The sequence below is a fragment of the Callionymus lyra genome, chromosome 16, assembly GCF_982586985.1.
Source record: "Callionymus lyra chromosome 16, fCalLyr1.hap1.1, whole genome shotgun sequence".
Lineage (NCBI taxonomy): Eukaryota > Metazoa > Chordata > Actinopteri > Syngnathiformes > Callionymidae > Callionymus > Callionymus lyra.
Genome location: NC_141833.1, coordinates 7,834,285 through 7,852,315, shown reverse-complemented (window position 1 = coordinate 7,852,315; position 18,031 = coordinate 7,834,285). Strand labels below are relative to the sequence as shown.

Below are 18,031 nucleotides of genomic sequence, written 5' to 3'. Positions count from 1 at the left end.
ATGGAAAATAAATGTGGTAATTCAAAATGCTATGAGCAAATCCATGTGCGAGAAAATTGTACTACTCTATAATGACTATCCAAAGTGAAATAGCTTAGCCCTACATCTTCATGTATATAACATAAATACAATAAAAATTCTAGGAGTACAAAACATTTCCCTTATAAAAGAAAACATACAAATAATTTAATAGTAACTGAGATATGTACAATGCAGTTCTCATAGTAGAGGCAGAAGTTTAGAATGTTTGAATATTTACAGCATCATTATCGATCATTTTTGTCTTGTAAGCTTTATCTCAGACATATTGACTCAATGTAGAAACATGACACCACGTCTTCTACGCCAAGCTCTCCATCAGCTGGTTGTGGATTTCTTGAAAGCTCGGCCTCTGTTTGGCGTTTCTTCTCCAGCAGCTCAGCATCAGATCATTGTACACTCTGTCAGGACAACATGGAGGCTTCGGCAGATACACCTGCACACATCGGTACATGAACATTTCTACTTAAGAAAAAATCATTCTAGCTAAAAAAAGACTTAGACTTACCTGTTTTCCTTGGTCCCTGAAGAACTCGCCTGTGTTTTCAATGACCTGCTCGTCTGAGAGTTGAGAATAGGGCTGCCTCTTGCACAAAGTCAGGATTTCCCACAGAGTCACACCATAGGCCCAAACATCACTGGCCATGGTGAATTTACCCTGGGAAGTTAAGAAAAAAAAACATCCAGCTTAAATCGCAAATAGTTGACCTTGGTCTTGAAAAAAGCGCTCTATAATTTTCTTTAGAAATTCTGATTTTAGCAGATCTGAGGCCAGAGATTAATTTAGTAATCTTGATTTTAAGCAACAGCATATTTGTTTTTTACTTAAAAAAACACAAATACTATTTTTACAATGAGTTTAATGTTGAACTATTTCTCTTAAGTATACTTTTTTTTTTCAACTTATTAAACATTTCAGAAAATACATGAAATACAAGTGAGAAATACAAGGGAAGTTAATCTTCTAGTTTGGGCTGATTATGGCAGGAAATGTATGGAGTGAGATTACTGCCAAACGTTTGAGCGAGTGTGTCTTGGTTGTTGTACACTCAAAACTCTTTTTTTTTGCGTATTTATGCTTAGGTAATTAAAAAAACAACCCATAAAGAATAAATAATATAACAGTATTGCTGTGGATGTCCACCTTTAAGGAAGCATCAACAAGTTTGCTTTTAATTTAATAACTATAAAATCCGCATTTATTCCTTACCACATCTTGCAAGTATATATAGGACGTTTAACTTTTAGTATTGCATTATATTTTGAGGATTTAGTATAGAGTATTGAAAACTTCCTACTAGTAACAAGTCATTGTAATTATGTACCAGAAGGATGCTCTCCCAGGACATCCAGCGGATTGGAAGAACAGCCCGACCCTGGATCCTGTAGTAGTCCCCTCTGTAGAGGTTCCTACTCATGCCAAAGTCTGCGATCTTGATCGTGTAGTTTTTACCGACCAGACAGTTGCGTGTTGCCAGATCCCGGTGGACGAAGTTGAGCGAGGACAAGTATCTCATGCCGGATGCGATCTGCATGGACATGCCGATCAACTCTCTGTAGCTAAAATATAGAGAATATATTATAGATTAAAATATGCCTGTGTTTGACAGAAGTTGTGTTCTACTACCTGACCACGCTCTTCTCCTTCTCTGCCTCATCTTCAGAGGAATCTTGCTTCAGCATGAGATTGCAGAGGAACTGGTTGAGGTCACCGTTCTCCATGTACTCGGTGATCATGCAAAGAGGGTCCGTGTCCACACACACGGCCAGCAGACGGACGATGTTGGGGTCCCGCAACCGAGACATGATCCGGATCTCCTTCAAGAAATCATTTCTACGGCACATTGAGAACAATGAGGAGCAAAAGTCGGACATTGACACGGCAGACTGTGTTTACCTGGCGTTCTTGTTGGCGTCTTCCCTCAGAGTTTTCACAGCTACGAGCAGAAGTGAGTCGTTGCTTTTGTCTTTGGACTCGTCTTCAAGAAAGTCCTGCATTCCTTCTGCCTCGCACAAGTGGACCTGAGAAATTAACATCCTTTATTCAAGACATTTTTCGAGACTGTCAGTACCAACATGCCAGAACATTTTAAATGAGAATAAAGCAAATATATTCCAAACAATTTTGTATTTTACTGGACTTTGTTGACTGCATATCTACAGACAAAAAAATAAACACAATTAAAAAAAGGACTGTTCATCTCTGATAAATGTGAAAAAAAAAAAATATATATTAATAGTAAAATAATATTTAATTTAAAGGGTTTTAAAGTATATGTTTGTATCATTAGATGTAATAATACTGTAAAATGATGTTTTATTCAAATCATTTTAATTAAATAATAATTAAAAAATAAAGCAAATATATTCCAAAGTATTTTACTTTGACTTTTGTTGACTTTGTTTATCTACTGGCACAAAAAAGTATGACTTAAAAATGTAAAATGTAAAATGTAAACAAAATATAATAGTTAGTGTACTGTTGTGTCAAGACTGTCAGTACAGAATTTCAGAAAATTTAAACTGAATAATAAGAAAAATAAAGCAAATCTATATCAAATTATTTAAGTATTTTCCTTTCATTTTTGTTGACTTTGACGAACACTGTATATCCACATACAAAATATAGAATATGTAAAATATGTAAAAAATAGTAATTAGTTATATATAAAAATAATCAATACAATATAATATTTAAAAGACACAACAAATCTTTTCTCTCATTTCTTGTAAATTAAAAAAAACACAATAGTTGTTTTTTTAATAATATTCAATTTGGATCAATGGATTTAAGTGTAAATTACTCAAAATGAAAGTATATTTTGTGTAAGATTACTTTTAAACTTGTAACCATTCCTTTTTATTCTTATAAACAATATTTTAATTTAAAGTGCAAGATCTCTTTTTACTATTCATTATTTACATTCATGGATTGCTTATGAAATCCCACATAAATATATAAAACAACACAGTGAAAAACTTTCCCAACATCATAGATTATTCATCAAATGTGATTTTAAAGTCTACTTTAGATTCTCCATGTTGGATCCTGAGGCCCAAACTCACTTCTCCAAACTGTCCTTCCCCCAGTTTCTCCTTGAACGTGAGTTTCTCTCTCGGGAACTCTCTCATGGAGGACTCGGTGTCCACGCAGATGTTGAGCGCGGTGGATGAGGAGGTGCTGTCGTCTGAAGACTCCTGCTGGCTGATGATATCGGCCTCGGCGTAGTGTGGAGCTCCGTCGGCACCTCCTGCTGCGAGGAGTCTCTGGCAGCTGCTGGATCCTGAGAAACATCACTCATCACATCAGATGTTGAGAGAGAGAGAGAGAAGCATTTGATGGTCCTACTCATGACTTCTGAGGACTGAGCGAACTCCGGGAGTTTCCGGATGAGGCGCGAGGGCTCCTGGTAGTCGGAGCTGAGCGGGAAGATCCTCTCGTAGGTGGAGTTGGAGGAGGCGTCGCTGTCACTGGACAGGGAGGAGTGATGGAAGGAGAAGGCCTGGGTCTGGACCGCCAGTCGGGCTGTGAGCTCATCATCCAGGATGCGACGGGACGCCTGTTTTGAATAGACCACCTTAATTTCTCTCTTAAAAACATATTTATTTATTTTATTTTGAATGTATATTGAATTAAACATCACAAGGGAACCATTTTATTGCAAGATCAGGTTAAAATGTGGCTAAAAATGAGGCATATCTATGGAAAAATTACCTTCTGACTTAAAAAAAAACTAAAACTAAAGAGTATAAAGTGAATAAGACTATAAACTTACTAGTGATGGGCTGTTCAAGAAACAGTGTCATGTTGTTTAGAGGTCAGTAGTTTAAAAATGATGAGTCGTTTTATTGGAACAGTTGGTAGAAAGAAAGGAAAATAGTGCAGAGACCGCCATCTAGTGGGCTCTGAAAATAATGACACTGCCTCATGAAGCTTCATCAGATCATCACAAGCACTTACTATTGCAACAAAAACCCCCAAAGAAATGGCCTCAAAACACACAGAATGCATGTTAAATAAGCAAAACAATTTATTTTTTAATAAAATAATGACACTGCTTCATGAAGCTTCATCAGATCATCACTAGCACTTACCATTGCAACAAAAAACCCCAAAGAAATGGCGTCAAAACACACAGAATGCATGTTAAATAAGCAAAACTATTAATTTTTTAATAAAATATTGACACTGCTTCATGAAGCTTCATCAGATCATGACTAGCACTTACTATTGCAACAAAAACAAACAAAGAAATGGCCTCAAAACACACAGAATGCATGTTAAATAAGCAAAACTATTTATTTTTTGAATAAAATAATGACACTGCTTCATGAAGCTTCATCAGACCATCACTAGCACTTACCATTGCAACAAAAACAAACAAAGAAATGGCCTCAAAACACACAGAATGCATGTTAAATAAGCAAAACTATTTATTTTTTAATAAAATAATGACACTGCTTCATGAAGCTTCATCAGACCATCACTAGCACTTACCATTGCAACAAAAACAAACAAAGAAATGGCCTCAAAACACACAGAATGCATGTTAAATAAGCAAAACTATTTATTTTTTAATAAAATAATGACACTGCTTCATGAAGCTTCATCAGATCACCGCCAGCACTTACTATTTCAACAAAAACAAACAAAGAAATGGCCTCAAAACATACAGAATGCATGTTAAATAAGCAAAACTATTAATTTTTTAATAAAATAATGACACTGCTTCATGAAGCTTCATCAGATCATGACTAGCACTTACTATTGCAACAAAAACAAAGAAAGAAATGGCCTCAAAACACACAGAATACATGTTAAATAAGCAAAACTATTTATTTTTTAAATAAAATAATGACACTGCTTCATGAAGCTTCATCAGACCATCACTAGCACTTACCATTGCAACAAAAACAAACAAAGAAATGGCCTCAAAACACACAAAATGCATGTTAAATAAGCAAAACTATTTATTTTTTAATAAAATAATGACACTGCTTCATGAAGCTTCATCAGATCATCGCTAGCACTTACTATTTCAACAAAAACAAACAAAGAAATGGCCTCAAAACATACAGAATGCATGTTAAATAAGCAAAACTATTAATTTTTAAATAAAATAATGACACTGCTTCATGAAGCTTCATCAGATCATGACTAGCACTTACTATTGCAACAAAAACAAAGAAAGAAATGGCCTCAAAACACACAGAATACATGTTAAATAAGCAAAACTATTTATTTTTTAAATAAAATAATGACACTGCTTCATGAAGCTTCATCAGATCATCACTAGATCTTACTATTGCAACAAAAACAAACTAATAAATGGCCTCAAAACACACAGAATGAGGGATCAATAAAGTTTTACCTTACGTTACCTTAAATAAGCAAAACTATTTATTTTTTAATGTTTTTCAAAAACAGATTTTTTTGTTACCTTTTCAAGCATTTTCTGCCAGACCTGCCGCCACAAGATGATGACAATGACGACCGACAGAATGGCAATAATCGCCACCAAACATCCAACCAGGATCCTTGTATTGCTGTCATCCAATTTGTGGGTGGGATCTTCGCCTGACCAAAAAAAAAATTCACATATTTTAAGAGTTATGATTTAATTTAATCCCTAACAGCTCGCATCTCATCCCAAATCAATTATAATCCCTCGTAATCTCCCATTAAATCGGACTATTTTTGTAACGAGCGTGTATAGCTGGTGCCGCCAGGGGGCAGTGTTGAATCACGAGTCATTCAACACTGCTTTTAAAATGTGACCCAAAAAGGAAAAATGTTGCAACTGCTCACCTGGCAGTATGTTGGACTGGTGTTTACGAGATAGTAGAGAAGTGTTGTAGACAGCAGAGCCTGCAGGAAGAGCAGTAAAAGTGCATTAAAAGTAGTAGTTTTTAGATATTGGAGATGAAGTGAAGGGCCTGTCCAGGTAGCCCACCTGACTGGAAGGCCACCTCGCTGAACAGCATCCAGAGGTCACTGAAGTGAAAGCGGCACTTGAGGGTGATGGCCGTGCGGCCCCCGAGGGGCACCGTGACGAAGCGTGATCTTTGGCTGGCCCGGTCAACAGCAGGCCTGAAGGACACCGGGTCGCCCTCCCAGTCTGGCCCCGAGCGCAGGAAGCAGGTGGCCTGTCGGAACATCCGCACGCCTCGGCTGAACATGTTGCTGCAGTGAACCTGGAGAACATGTGTCACAATTCAACGCTTTGAAAGGAGAGTTGTTATCATTTTGAATTAATCACCCATAAGCATCACTTACAAAGTGCTTTTATTTTGAAATTACCCATGTGGCTCAGATGGGTGTCTTCTTGGGTTTCTCTATAACAAGTCTAGTGGTGGTGACATGGTGTTCGATTTAAGGGTTTCTCAACAATATAATTGTGATTTCATAGTAGTTAAAGTTATTTACCAATACTTTCTTACTTTCAAAAGGCCTTTATTTTGATACAGCACAAGGGGTTTATTTCAAACTTCCTGGCTGTCTTCTTGGGGAGCTCCATAACAAGTCAAGTGGTGGCACAGTGGTCAGTATAATGTTTTCTTAACAATTTCATGATGAATTCCTACAAGTTATTCACCAATAAGCATCCCTTACAAAATGCTTTTATTTTGAAAGAGCACACAGGGCTCAGTTTAAACTTCTTGGATGTCTTCTCAGGGATCTTTATAAAAAGTATAGATTGGTGGCATGGTGGTTAATATAAGGTTTTCTCGACAATATGAAGTTATTCACCAATATAATATAATATAATATAATATAAGCGTCACTCTCAAAAGACCTTTATTTTGAAATGACATCTGTTCAAACTTCCTGGGGGTCTTCTTGGGGTTCTCTATAACAGTATTTGTGGCATAGTGGTCATTTTAAGCACTTCTCCAAATTTCCACCTTAAATTCCAACACGTTTTTGACCGAATAAATGTCACTTTTAAAAGGCCTTTATTTTGAAATAACACGTGGCAATCATTTAAACTTCCTGGCTGTACTCTTGAGGAGTTCTATAACAAGTGAAGAGCAGTGGTTAAAATAAGGGTTTCTTGATTATATCATTTGGAATTCATACAAGTTATTAACCAGTGAGGCCTTTATTTTGAAAGTACATGATATAACCTCAGCATCTCTGAGTGTATCCTCACATAGTCTTCAGGTCCGGGTTTCTTTACAACAAAACAGTAAGACTTGTACTTGTCACCTAGAGGGCTTTTATTTTGGTGGGTTCGATCGAAGCCTACCTTCATGGAGGTGAAGTTGTGCACGTGGTCGAAGTCAAAGGTCATCTCCACGTAGCCTTTCGGGAAGCTCCTGTTGCTCCAGCCCACGTAGTCGTACCCGGGCCACGTGCCGTAGACGTGGCTGTGGAGGAAGTCGTCCAGACCCCACGTCCCGTCGGTCAGCTGGCCGAGCCCCTTGCTCAGCCTGGGGCGTCCATACAGCGACATACCAGCGATGTCAATAAATAAAAATTAAATCAAATGTATAGATGAAAACAAACCGTTCTCCAGTCGCTCCATCGTACACGGAGTCGTTGAAGAAAACATCCAGACCTCGGTAGATCATCTGATGACCGTCTGGGATGCTGTAGCTTTTAAGGCCGTCTAGAAAAATAAAAGTTTTCAAACAAGGTTTTGTTTTAAAAAATAATAAATAATAGTAATAAATCCTTTTCAAACTCAAGGTCTCAAATATGGCCGCCAAGTCATTTTATGTGGCCCGTGGGGTAATTTTTATTTATAAGATTCTAGTGTTTAAGATTAAGGATTAGAATAAAACTCTTATTATTGCTTGTATATTTTGGGATTTTCAAAATAAGAGGACCAGAATTAAAGTTAAAAATGTTTGAGTAAAAATGATATTTAAGAGGGGGAAAAAAATAGCACCAAAAAAAATTATAAATGTGGATGAAACATAAATTAAGCATTTAAAAAAAACATGTCCTTTACAAATGGTAACTGGGATTGAATGCAATACATTGATAAGCTTAATATAAGTGAATACATAATTACATTTAAAAGGCAAAAAAATAAAGAGTCTTGTTATTGTTATTATATGGAAAGGAAAAATGATTTACAGGACTTAGGATCTAGTTGATGTTATATAAATATGAAGACAAAAACTGTAGAAAAGTGTTTTTTTAAAGCACAAATAGAATTTGAAGGTCTGTGCTCCAGGTATCTGCAGTTCAAAGCAGTTTATCCGACGACCTGCTGAAAACACTTCAAATCTTATCTTCATCTGTAATCCCTGTTCCATCACAGCAGGTTAAATCTATGTCGTTATCCCGGGTGTGATCCAGGAAGACTTTTGTTGTTGGTGAATCGAATCGATGCATTGATTTAACACTTGTGTTATCTCTGGGTCAAAGTGACCCAGAGGTCGAAAACAATTGTGTTTGTGGTTTCCCTCGTTTTATCTCTGGGTCAAGGTGTCCCATAGTGTCGAAAACATTTGTGTTAATGGTATCCTTTGTGTTATCTCTGGGTCAAGGTGACCCGAAGGCCCGAAAACAATTGTGTTTGTTGTATCCCTTGTGTAATCTCAGGGTTAAAGTTACCCATAGGCTCGAAATAAAATGTGTTTGTGGAATCCCTTGTGTTATCTCTTGGTCAAAGTTACCCATAGGCTTGAAATCAAATGTGTTTGTGGAATCTCTTGTTTTATCTCTGGGTCAAAGTGACTCAAAAGCTCCAAAACAAGTGTGTTTGTAGTAACCCTTGTGTAATCTCAGGGTTAGAGTTACCCATAGGCTCGAAAAACAAATGTGTTTGTAATATTCCTTGTGTTATCCCGGGGTCAAAGTGACCCATATGCTCGGAATCAAATGGGTTCGTGGTATCACTTGTGTTATCTCTGGGTTAAGGTGACCCTAAGGGTTAACAACATATATGTTTGTAGTATCCCTTGCGTTATCTCTGGGTCAAGGTGACTAACATCAACGTGAGACAGACTCGTACCGAGCCATTCACAGCCGTAGAGCTCCACCCTCATGCACACGTTCATGGAATGGTCCGTCACCGGCATGAAGCGCACGAAGCGTGCGATGATGGGCGGCTCCAGGTCCTTCAACACCACGTCGTACGCATTTCTGTTCCCCTCGATCACCTGCACAGACAGGCTTGCATTTAATAGAGACTCACTTAGAGCTAAACGGGTTAAAACATGAGAAGAAAACAACAAAATGTAATAAATAAAGATGCAAATAAGTATCATTGTAAATTGAAAACAGGTAACGGGATTTGTAGTTCATTTAATTTTCAATAAATATGTGGGTAAACAAATATGAAGATAGCAATTTATTTATTTAAGGAGCATATTGAATTTACATGAAGAAAAATAATACAACTTTGGCTTTTTGTGGTTGAAAAGTAGTTCTTTAGTAGTTTATGCTTGATTTTTTTGTAGTTATCTATTTGTCCGTCTATCCTACGTATTTCGTTTTACCTTTTCAAAACGAATCCAATTTGATGCTTGTTTTTGTGTGTGTTTATTATTTTTCATTCTTTTGGCTTTTTTAGTATTTTAATTTTATTTTTCAAAATAAATACAATGTTATGCCTGTTCTTTGTGTGTTTGTTATTTGTTATCTCTATATTCTTGTCATTTTTTTTTTAGTATTTTGTTTTGTGTTTTCAAGTAAGACATTTGTATCCTTGTTTTTTGTGTTTATTGTTTATTATTTTATTTTTTTTATTTTTTAAAAAGTAATTCATATTATTATTTATTGCTTGTTTTCTTGTGATTAATATGTTTGTATTTTTGTGTATTTTATTTTATTTTTCCAAATCTAATTGATTTTCATGGTTGTTTTTATGTGGTTAATATTTCTGCATTTTACTGTCTCTTTTGAGGGATATTTTGTTTGTTATGCATTTGTGCTTATCAATGATTTAGGTTTTAGTTAGTTGTTTTTTTTAGTATTCGTTTCTGTTTTCAAAATGTGTACATTTTATGTTTTTTTTGTGGAGAATATATTTGTATTTTTTTTTGTCATTTCTTTCATTATTTTGTTTTCTGTATTCAAAAGAAATTGATTTTTTTTTCTTGATTTAATGTGTTTATTATTTCTGTACATTTTTTCTTTGTTTCTGTTTTCAAAACCAATCCAATTTTATTTTGTATTTATTGGAGTTTTCAAAAGTAATGAATGTTATGCTTGTTTTTGTGTTCATAATTTATTTATGTTTTAGTTAGTTTCTCTTTTGTATGCTTGTTTTTTGGGATAATATATATATATATATTTTTGTCTTTTTTTAAATTAATTTTCCCTGGGTTTTTTCTCTGAAAATATTTGTCTTTTTTGTTTTATGAGCTAATTTGTATTTAGTTTTTTAGCATTAAACTATAGACACTACTTTCATTCCCATCATTCCACTGCTCGATCAATAGCAGCGAACACGCTTCCTGTGTTTGATCAGTTTTTCCTTTTTGACCACTTAAATAAAGTGAACCCCTTCTCACCTGCCTCCCCTTCCTGTCCTGCCAGCTCGCCCAGGTGCTGCCGTCCCGACTGTACTTGATCCTGTATCTCTGGGCGAACTCGTTCCCCATCCCGTCGGCGTGCCGGCCCTGTGTTCCCACCAGCGTGAAGAAGTGCAGCGAGCGGAGATCCACCTGCAGATACTCTTTGACGCCGTCCAGCTCCGACATGATGGGACACCAGGCTCCGTCCCCGTCTCCGTTGTCGAAGTCCAGCCTGTGAAGGAGAGCCAGGTCAAACTGAGACACAAGACGTATGAAGGTTGAGGTAAGAATTGAATTTTCTTTCAAGATGTTCAAGTGTTTTTACTGATAATGCAACTTGTTTGTTGTTATTAAGACAAAAAAGTGAAATATTATATTGTCTCACCATGTGGAATCAAACCTACCTTCCAAATTTGGCTGCCGTGGACTCCGACCACTGACTGGAGGCGGAGATGTCTTCATCCTGAATCTGTCCTCCCGTCATTCCGAGAGGATATCTGCACATTTCTGTGCAGGCATGAAGCAACAACACGTCTTTGAAATGTCCCCATGATGACGCACATTAAAACAAAAATGCTTCACATTTACTTCTGTCCCCCAAATATATTGATCTCACACAGTTTACTTCATAAAGACTCTCACGATACGAAAGTGTAAAAGTTCAGCTCAACGAAGACATGTTACCAATTATCCGTCTTTAATAATGATTTTAAATGCACGGTAAATATACATTTAAAATGGAACTGAAAGCTACTTCTACTACTTGAGTTTTGCCCGAGCAGAAGTTGTTTGTTGAGCAATTCTGGCAAGAACTTCCTGCTTGGATCGCGATTTGAGTTTTTTTGAGCTGGACACCATGTCCAGTGCTTGTCCATTGATTTTGATCACTGAGAGATTTGGTCAGGATTTATGTTTTATCTGCATGAAGGCTTTGGAGATGGTGTGAAGCCTTTTATCTAGGCTGGTCAGTTCTTCTTCTTCTCCAGCTAGACCCGTTCATGTCATCCGCAAAATGGAGGTTTGTGATTGGTCGGTGTGAGGACGTGTTGGCCTCATCTGCTCACGGTACCTTCATGATCTGCGAGGGAATCCGTCATTATACAGGAATAAGATGAAAGAGAATGGGGGAGAGAAGGCGTCCTTGGTGCACTCCAGTCTCCTATAGCTTTTGTTGTAGAGAACTGCACTGGTGGCTTTGTTGTCCAGGTGTTGACTGACTCTGACAAGGTTAGGGCTGATGTTATACTTCCTCGTCGTTTCCCAGTATCCCTCAGTATTATTTTCAGAACGCTAATATGACTGATGGTACGGTAGTTGCTTTTTTGGGTGTGATGATGATGAGTATTAATTAATTACTTAATTGATTAATGTAAAAAAACGTTTTATTCAAATATGTTTTCTGTTTAAAAAAAAACAACAACCTATATTTTTGTAGCTCTTGTGTTGGATGTCAAAAGATTATGTGTGTTTATTTATTTATAAGGGTGAATCTTTTTAGTGTGATTTATTTTTTATTTTTTTATTCTCAGTCAATCCCTGGGTACGATATTTAAATGAATCTCTTTAGATATGTCAGTAACTGTTATTGTTTTTTTGTTATTCTTTTCTTAGTTTTTTTAGTTATTGTTTTTTGTGTTTATTTTCTTAGTTTTTTTAGTTATTGTTTTTTGTGTTTATTTCTGTTATTAAAAACAAATTCAATTTAATTAAGAAAAGTAATTAATTTGATATTAAATGCATGTAAAATACATATTTAAATATGTATTTGAAACCATTACTACTATGGGTAATTATCTGAGCTTTAAAAATATATTTATGTTTTAATTTTTCATAGCTGTTTTCACATATCTAAAATAATTGATTATTTAATTATTTAAATGATACTTTTTAACAAGTGGATATTTTTGGTCTGATTTATTTATTTTCAACTCTCAGTCCATCTCTGGGTCGAATATAAAGAAATATACTATTAGATTATTACTGAGGATTATTCTCTTGAGATACAACAGCAACTTTTAATGCTTTGTTTTTTTGTGTTGTTATTATTTTTATATTTCTTGTGTTTGTTCGTCTGTTTTCAAAATATCTTAAATGCATGCAATATATACATTACAATGTATATATTACAGCTACTTCTAAGGGTTATTATTGAGGCAAAGTTGCAAAGGGATTTTTCATATATTCTTCCTGGACTTTGTCTTTATTTAGCACCTGTTATATTTTCATGACTTATCTGTTCTATAATCTATAAATATTTTATTGTTTAATACTGTTTTAAAGTTTTACTTTTGGTCCGGCATTGCAAATTTTCCCCAATCCATGATGACTTCAAATTCTTTCCCAGTCCACTTAAACCTAAGAAAAATAAGCTTAATTATTGTTTTGTTCTTCGGCGATACAAGAGCAACTTGAGTCATAGATTGGCGCACATCTCTGTTGGTGAAAGATGGTGTTTGTTTGCACATGTGAGAGCAGCGACTCGCTCTTAAAGCTGCGTGTGTTGTGTGTTGACACATGTGCAGCGGAGTGTTAAGTGGTCAGGGCGCCTCCCTTCCCCCCCCACAGGCCCCCTTCCTGCCGTCCCGCGAGGCCTCTGGAGCTCAACAGAGGCGTCAGTGTCTGAGGTGCCAGCTTCCAAGCCGAGTGAGACACGAGCCGCTTCGGAAGCTGCCAGATTTTCACTCTTCGTTCCGTTTATCGGTGGCCCACGTGACGCGCTTTTTTTCTGTTTGGAAACATCTGCCCGACAGGCCAGTTCGAATCTACATTTGCTAAAATCAAGGAGACGATTCTAAGGCGTCCAGTCTCCCCCGCTCGGTAATTAGTGGTCGTCTATGTTTTATTCACCTTCCCACTGACACATACTTGAGAGCGCGGCCGAACAAATACGCCTTTTACCGAGAAAATAGAGGGAATGTGTGCGTTACCTGCGAATGTTTTACATTTCTAGCTTTTTTTTTTTCTCCTTCTGAAAGGTCTGTCTGTTCGGAGGATATTTGCTGTTTGACCGTGAGGTAAACCACACCTACACACACACACACACACACATCTACACACACCAACACACTAGGCCCACCCACCTAATACTGAACCTCTTCTCCATCTTGTCACTCAGCATAATTGTCCATCCATGTGTTATTGCGAGGAATTTAAACTCTGATTTGACTTCGTTCACGCTTGTTAACGTACAAGTCAGAAAGACAGAAGTTAAGTCAGTACCTGGGTTGACTTGGCCTCTCACTGCAGCAGCCAGAAGAATAAGGATCAGATGTGTGGTGATCTGGTCGACCTCCATGACCCTCCACGCCTCCTGGTTCATGAAACCATACAGTTGATGGGCTTGAAGCTTTATTAGGAAGTTAAGGCTGAACAAAACACTTCAACCTATTATCATGTCCAGTTCTAACAGTTGTTAGTAGATAAAATATGACAATTTAAACAAAATATTTCATTCATAACAACCAGAAACTGCTTGATTCATAAAAAATAGTTAAGAAAAGTGCCATTATTAATATTAAATATAGCTTAACTTGTTTTTTTATTAATTGATTCATAAAGTAAAATTCATACTTTTAGTATATATTGTAGTGTATGGTATAGTGTAGTGTAGTGTTGTGAAATATAGTATAGTGTGGTAGAGTATCACATAGAAAAGTGGCCCTGAACCCTTGAGTCTGGGGTCCGATACCTTGGTAAGTTAAAAATCATTCATCATCCATAAAACAAAAATTGATCGTCTTCAAGGTTTCATATTTCTAAAGACAGTATTTTCTCTGCAGTAACATTAGTCTGTGAGTCTCGACGTGTCAAGAAGTTTGTTTCAATCGAGTTAACAAAAAAAAATTAACCTGTAAACTAGTGGAAGTAGGTGGAACTCTATATGGTGTGTTTCTAATGTTTTTATCTAAAGGTTGTTTTGTTAAACTTCTGACCCCTTATATGGAGTATAGTATAGCTTTAGCATAGTGTAGTAGAATATTAGGGTATATTGTAGTTATCAGGTCGTATAGCACAGAAAAGTTTAGTATATTGAAGTATAGTAAAATGATGTCTAGTAAATGGTATAGTATATAAAATGTGGTGAAGTATAGTATGGTATAGTATAGTATACTGTAGGTAAGTAAAATGAAGTGTACTGTACTTAAGTGTAGTGGAGTACAGTAAAGTGAAGTTAGTGTAGTTAATTAAAGTGCAGTTTATCATAGTATAGTTTTTTAAAGTGAAGTATAGTGTAGTGACTTATAGTGTAGGTAAGTATACGAAATGTACTATAGGAAAATGTAGTGATGTATAGTATAGTGAAGTATAGTATAGTACAGTGATGTTTAATATTATAGTTTTTATAGTATAATGAAGTATAGTGTATTAGAGTAAAGTGAAGTGTATCTTTTCTCTGTATAATGTAATTGGATATATAGTAAAGTATGCTAAAGTGGAGTGGAGTATAGTTTAGTGAAGTATTGTGAAGTACATTGAAGTGTAGTATAGTATATTATTGTGAAGTAAAAGTATAGTTTATCGTATTATAGTGTATTACAGAATGGTGAAGTAATAGTTTAGTGTATTAGTGTAGGTAAGTATAACGAAGTGAACTGTAGTAAAGTGTAGCGAAGTATAGAATAGTTAAGTATAATGATATTATAGTATAGCTTACTGTATTGTAGTAATAGTTTAGTATATTAAAGAATAGTATAGTATTGTTGAGTGTAGTATACTATAGAGGAGTGTAGTGAAGTATGCTCCTATGTTGTATAGTATTTATATTAGGCTACTCTATGTATATACAGTATGTAAACAATACTATTATATACCATACTCACTTGACCAGAGTACTACTTTGTGTATCGTATAGTAGAATATTAGAGTCAGTGCATCAAAGTAAAACTTGGTTAATACTGAAACATAACGTGTTTCTATCTTCATACAACCTAATAAAAATGAAGAAGCGAGACTTACTTTTACAAGTCTGTGTCCCTCTTTTTATGAAACCATGTGTCTGCGGGAATATTCCAGCTCAAAACTCTTCCCTGGAAATGCCAGCCAGGAATGGAAGAGCGAGGGAGACGGAGAGAGAGAGAGACGGAGAGAGAGAGAGACGGAGAGAGAGAAGGCTGATGTAAGAGTTGTCCTGACTGGTGGAAATAAGGAGAGAAAATAACACTTGAGTTTTTAACTGGAATTCCATATCCCACAATTCCACCTGATCCTCAAATGTTTTCCATCACGACCCACAGAGACGGCAGCAGGACGGAATAATCCGTCTTCATCTTTCCTTTATTTGATTCGTTTCTTGCCAAAAACAACTGTTAAATGACGCAGAACTCTTCATCCCTCCTTCATCCCTCCTTCACTGAGTCATTGAGTCTCAGTTCTCATGGAGACGTCTACCTCAGTGTTGACTCACGAGGACCCAGAGGTGCTTTATTGATACTCTGACTAACACAATAGGAAGAGAGGTGTGTGTGTGTGTGTGTGTGTGTGTGTGTGTGTGTGTGTGTGTTCAGAGTGTGTCTCTTCACGCTCGTCATCGCACGACAATTCCGTCTCGTCTCTTATAAATAAAGCGATGGACGTGTTCTTCGGAGCAATTATTCTTCTTGATGGCTGCACGTCGTTCTCAGTTCTGTCCACTTAATCTTCCGCTCTATCGTCTTCCTCCGTTGATTTGTTGTCGGCGTGTCGAGGTCAATAACCAAAGTGATAATTCAAGCCACGACTCGTGGAGAGATATGATTGGTGTCATTATGAGACTCTCTCATCCTCGCTTCTTCCACCTGCTCTTGTCTTTTTATAAACACTCCTTCACAAATAATCCAGACTAGTTGCCTAAAACACCCAGAATGCAGTTCAACTTTTTTTTGGAGATCCTGGGAGGAGGACCCGGGGCAGACCCAAGACATGCTTGTAACTTAGTATTATTTTTGTAGTATTTTGCTACATGGATTAAAGTAAAACTTTTTTCTGTGGATACAAGTTTATTTCAGGCAATTAGATGGAAAGATAGGATGGATGTTGCTGCTTTCTTTTTCAAATGATAAAAAAGTATCACATTATGTCGACTAAAAAATGCAAAAAAAAGCAAGGAAGTCATTGTACTCGACAGACACAGATACACAAGCGCACACATACCCACAAACACATACACACATACCTACACACAGATGTATATCCATACACAAATTCACACACATACCCACAAACATATACACATACCTACACACATACCCACATATACACATATCCCCCCCACACACACATACCCACATATACACATATATACACACACACACATAGACTGGCGCACACACTCATATTTGAACACACACACATTTACAAAACATGTATACATGGTCACACACATGCATACACAACATCCCACACTCAAACACTAAACACAAGTGCATGCTCACAAACTTTTTAAACATACACACAAACAAGCACACTTCAAAAACCTACGTACACGACACACCTGACACATATGCACACACACACACACAAATATACACACAAACAAGGACTGTCGCACACACTCGTATGTGAACACACACACATTTACAAAACACGTATACATGGTCACACACATGCATACACAATAGCCCACACACGAACACTAAACACAAGTGCATTCTCACAAACACACACACTTTTTAAACACACACACAAACAAGCACACTTCAAAAACCTACTTCCACCACACACTTGACACATATGCACACACATACTTCCAAAAAATCACAAGGACACGCATACTTCCAAAACACACACAAATGTACACACAGACAAACTTTCAAACAAACTGAGACACACACACACAAAGCAACACAACAATCTGGCTGCTTCAACCATTAGACCACCGGACGATACCTCAGCAATATTGCTGAGTCATCAAAATCATAGCAACACTATATAAACCGATCCAAACTCATTGTACGATCATCAACACTTTTTTTTAAACGATCATTTTATGAACACATTTTTTTTCCATCAAACTTTAAATATTGCTTGTATCTGGAAAAATAAATTCATAAATAATATTCAACTCTATTTATTATTACTGTCTGAAATTTGTTTTGTCTTTTAAAAATATGATATTTTGACTAAAGTTACATTAGCCTGTGACTCTTTCCACGTCAAGATGCTCATGTCAGTCAAGTTTACTCAAAAAATAAACCTGTCAACCAGTAAAAATGAGTCGAACACAAACTCTACATGGCTTATATTTGTTGTTATTATCTCAAGGTCGACCCGTGAATATACGCTAAAATTAAATTGGGCCAGAAGTGGACAACTTCTCCGGTACATATGTTAATAAAAAAAAAATTCAACCATCTATCAAGTTCTTCTTATTGCGGTCCATGATAAAGCAGCAGCAGTAACCTTTGAAAAAAATGCAGAACATCATGAAAATGAATTTCCATTTAATTTAATTCATTCATTTGTCATCAAATAGCGACGGTCACACGGAAACATCTCGTGACACTCAATAGATGACGATACCAGGCGCCCTTTTTTTTAA

The 18,031-nt window shown here is 36.4% G+C and overlaps 1 protein-coding gene across 1 annotated transcript; it reads right to left on the bottom strand.

Moving 5' to 3' along the window:
* Positions 1–20: 20 nt before the first annotated feature.
* Positions 21–11,030, bottom strand: LOC148063434 (discoidin domain-containing receptor 2-like). The gene is made up of 15 exons (XM_087811655.1): positions 10,920–11,030; positions 10,513–10,747; positions 9,009–9,156; positions 7,550–7,652; positions 7,290–7,473; positions 5,994–6,234; positions 5,849–5,908; positions 5,481–5,617; positions 3,389–3,599; positions 3,106–3,323; positions 1,937–2,061; positions 1,667–1,873; positions 1,365–1,599; positions 548–697; positions 21–475 (listed from the first exon to the last, which is right to left on the bottom strand). Exons 1-15 carry the CDS (start codon positions 11,018–11,020, stop codon positions 341–343), a joined length of 2,490 nt encoding a protein of 829 aa, XP_087667781.1. The 5' UTR covers positions 11,021–11,030; the 3' UTR covers positions 21–340.
* Between the last annotated feature and the right edge of the window lie 7,001 nt (positions 11,031–18,031).

Excerpts from the sequence above, each read along its gene's own strand:
- LOC148063434 (XM_087811655.1), bottom strand. The coding sequence starts at position 11,020 with ATGTGCAGATATCCTCTCGGAATGACGGGAGGACAGATTCAGGATGAA. Across the intron at positions 5,909-5,993 it reads CGAGGTGGCCTTCCAGTCAG|GCTCTGCTGTCTACAACACT; the intron begins GTGGGCTACCTG and ends CTCTTCCTGCAG. Across the intron at positions 1,600-1,666 it reads AAGGAGAAGAGCGTGGTCAG|CTACAGAGAGTTGATCGGCA; the intron begins GTAGTAGAACAC and ends TCTATATTTTAG.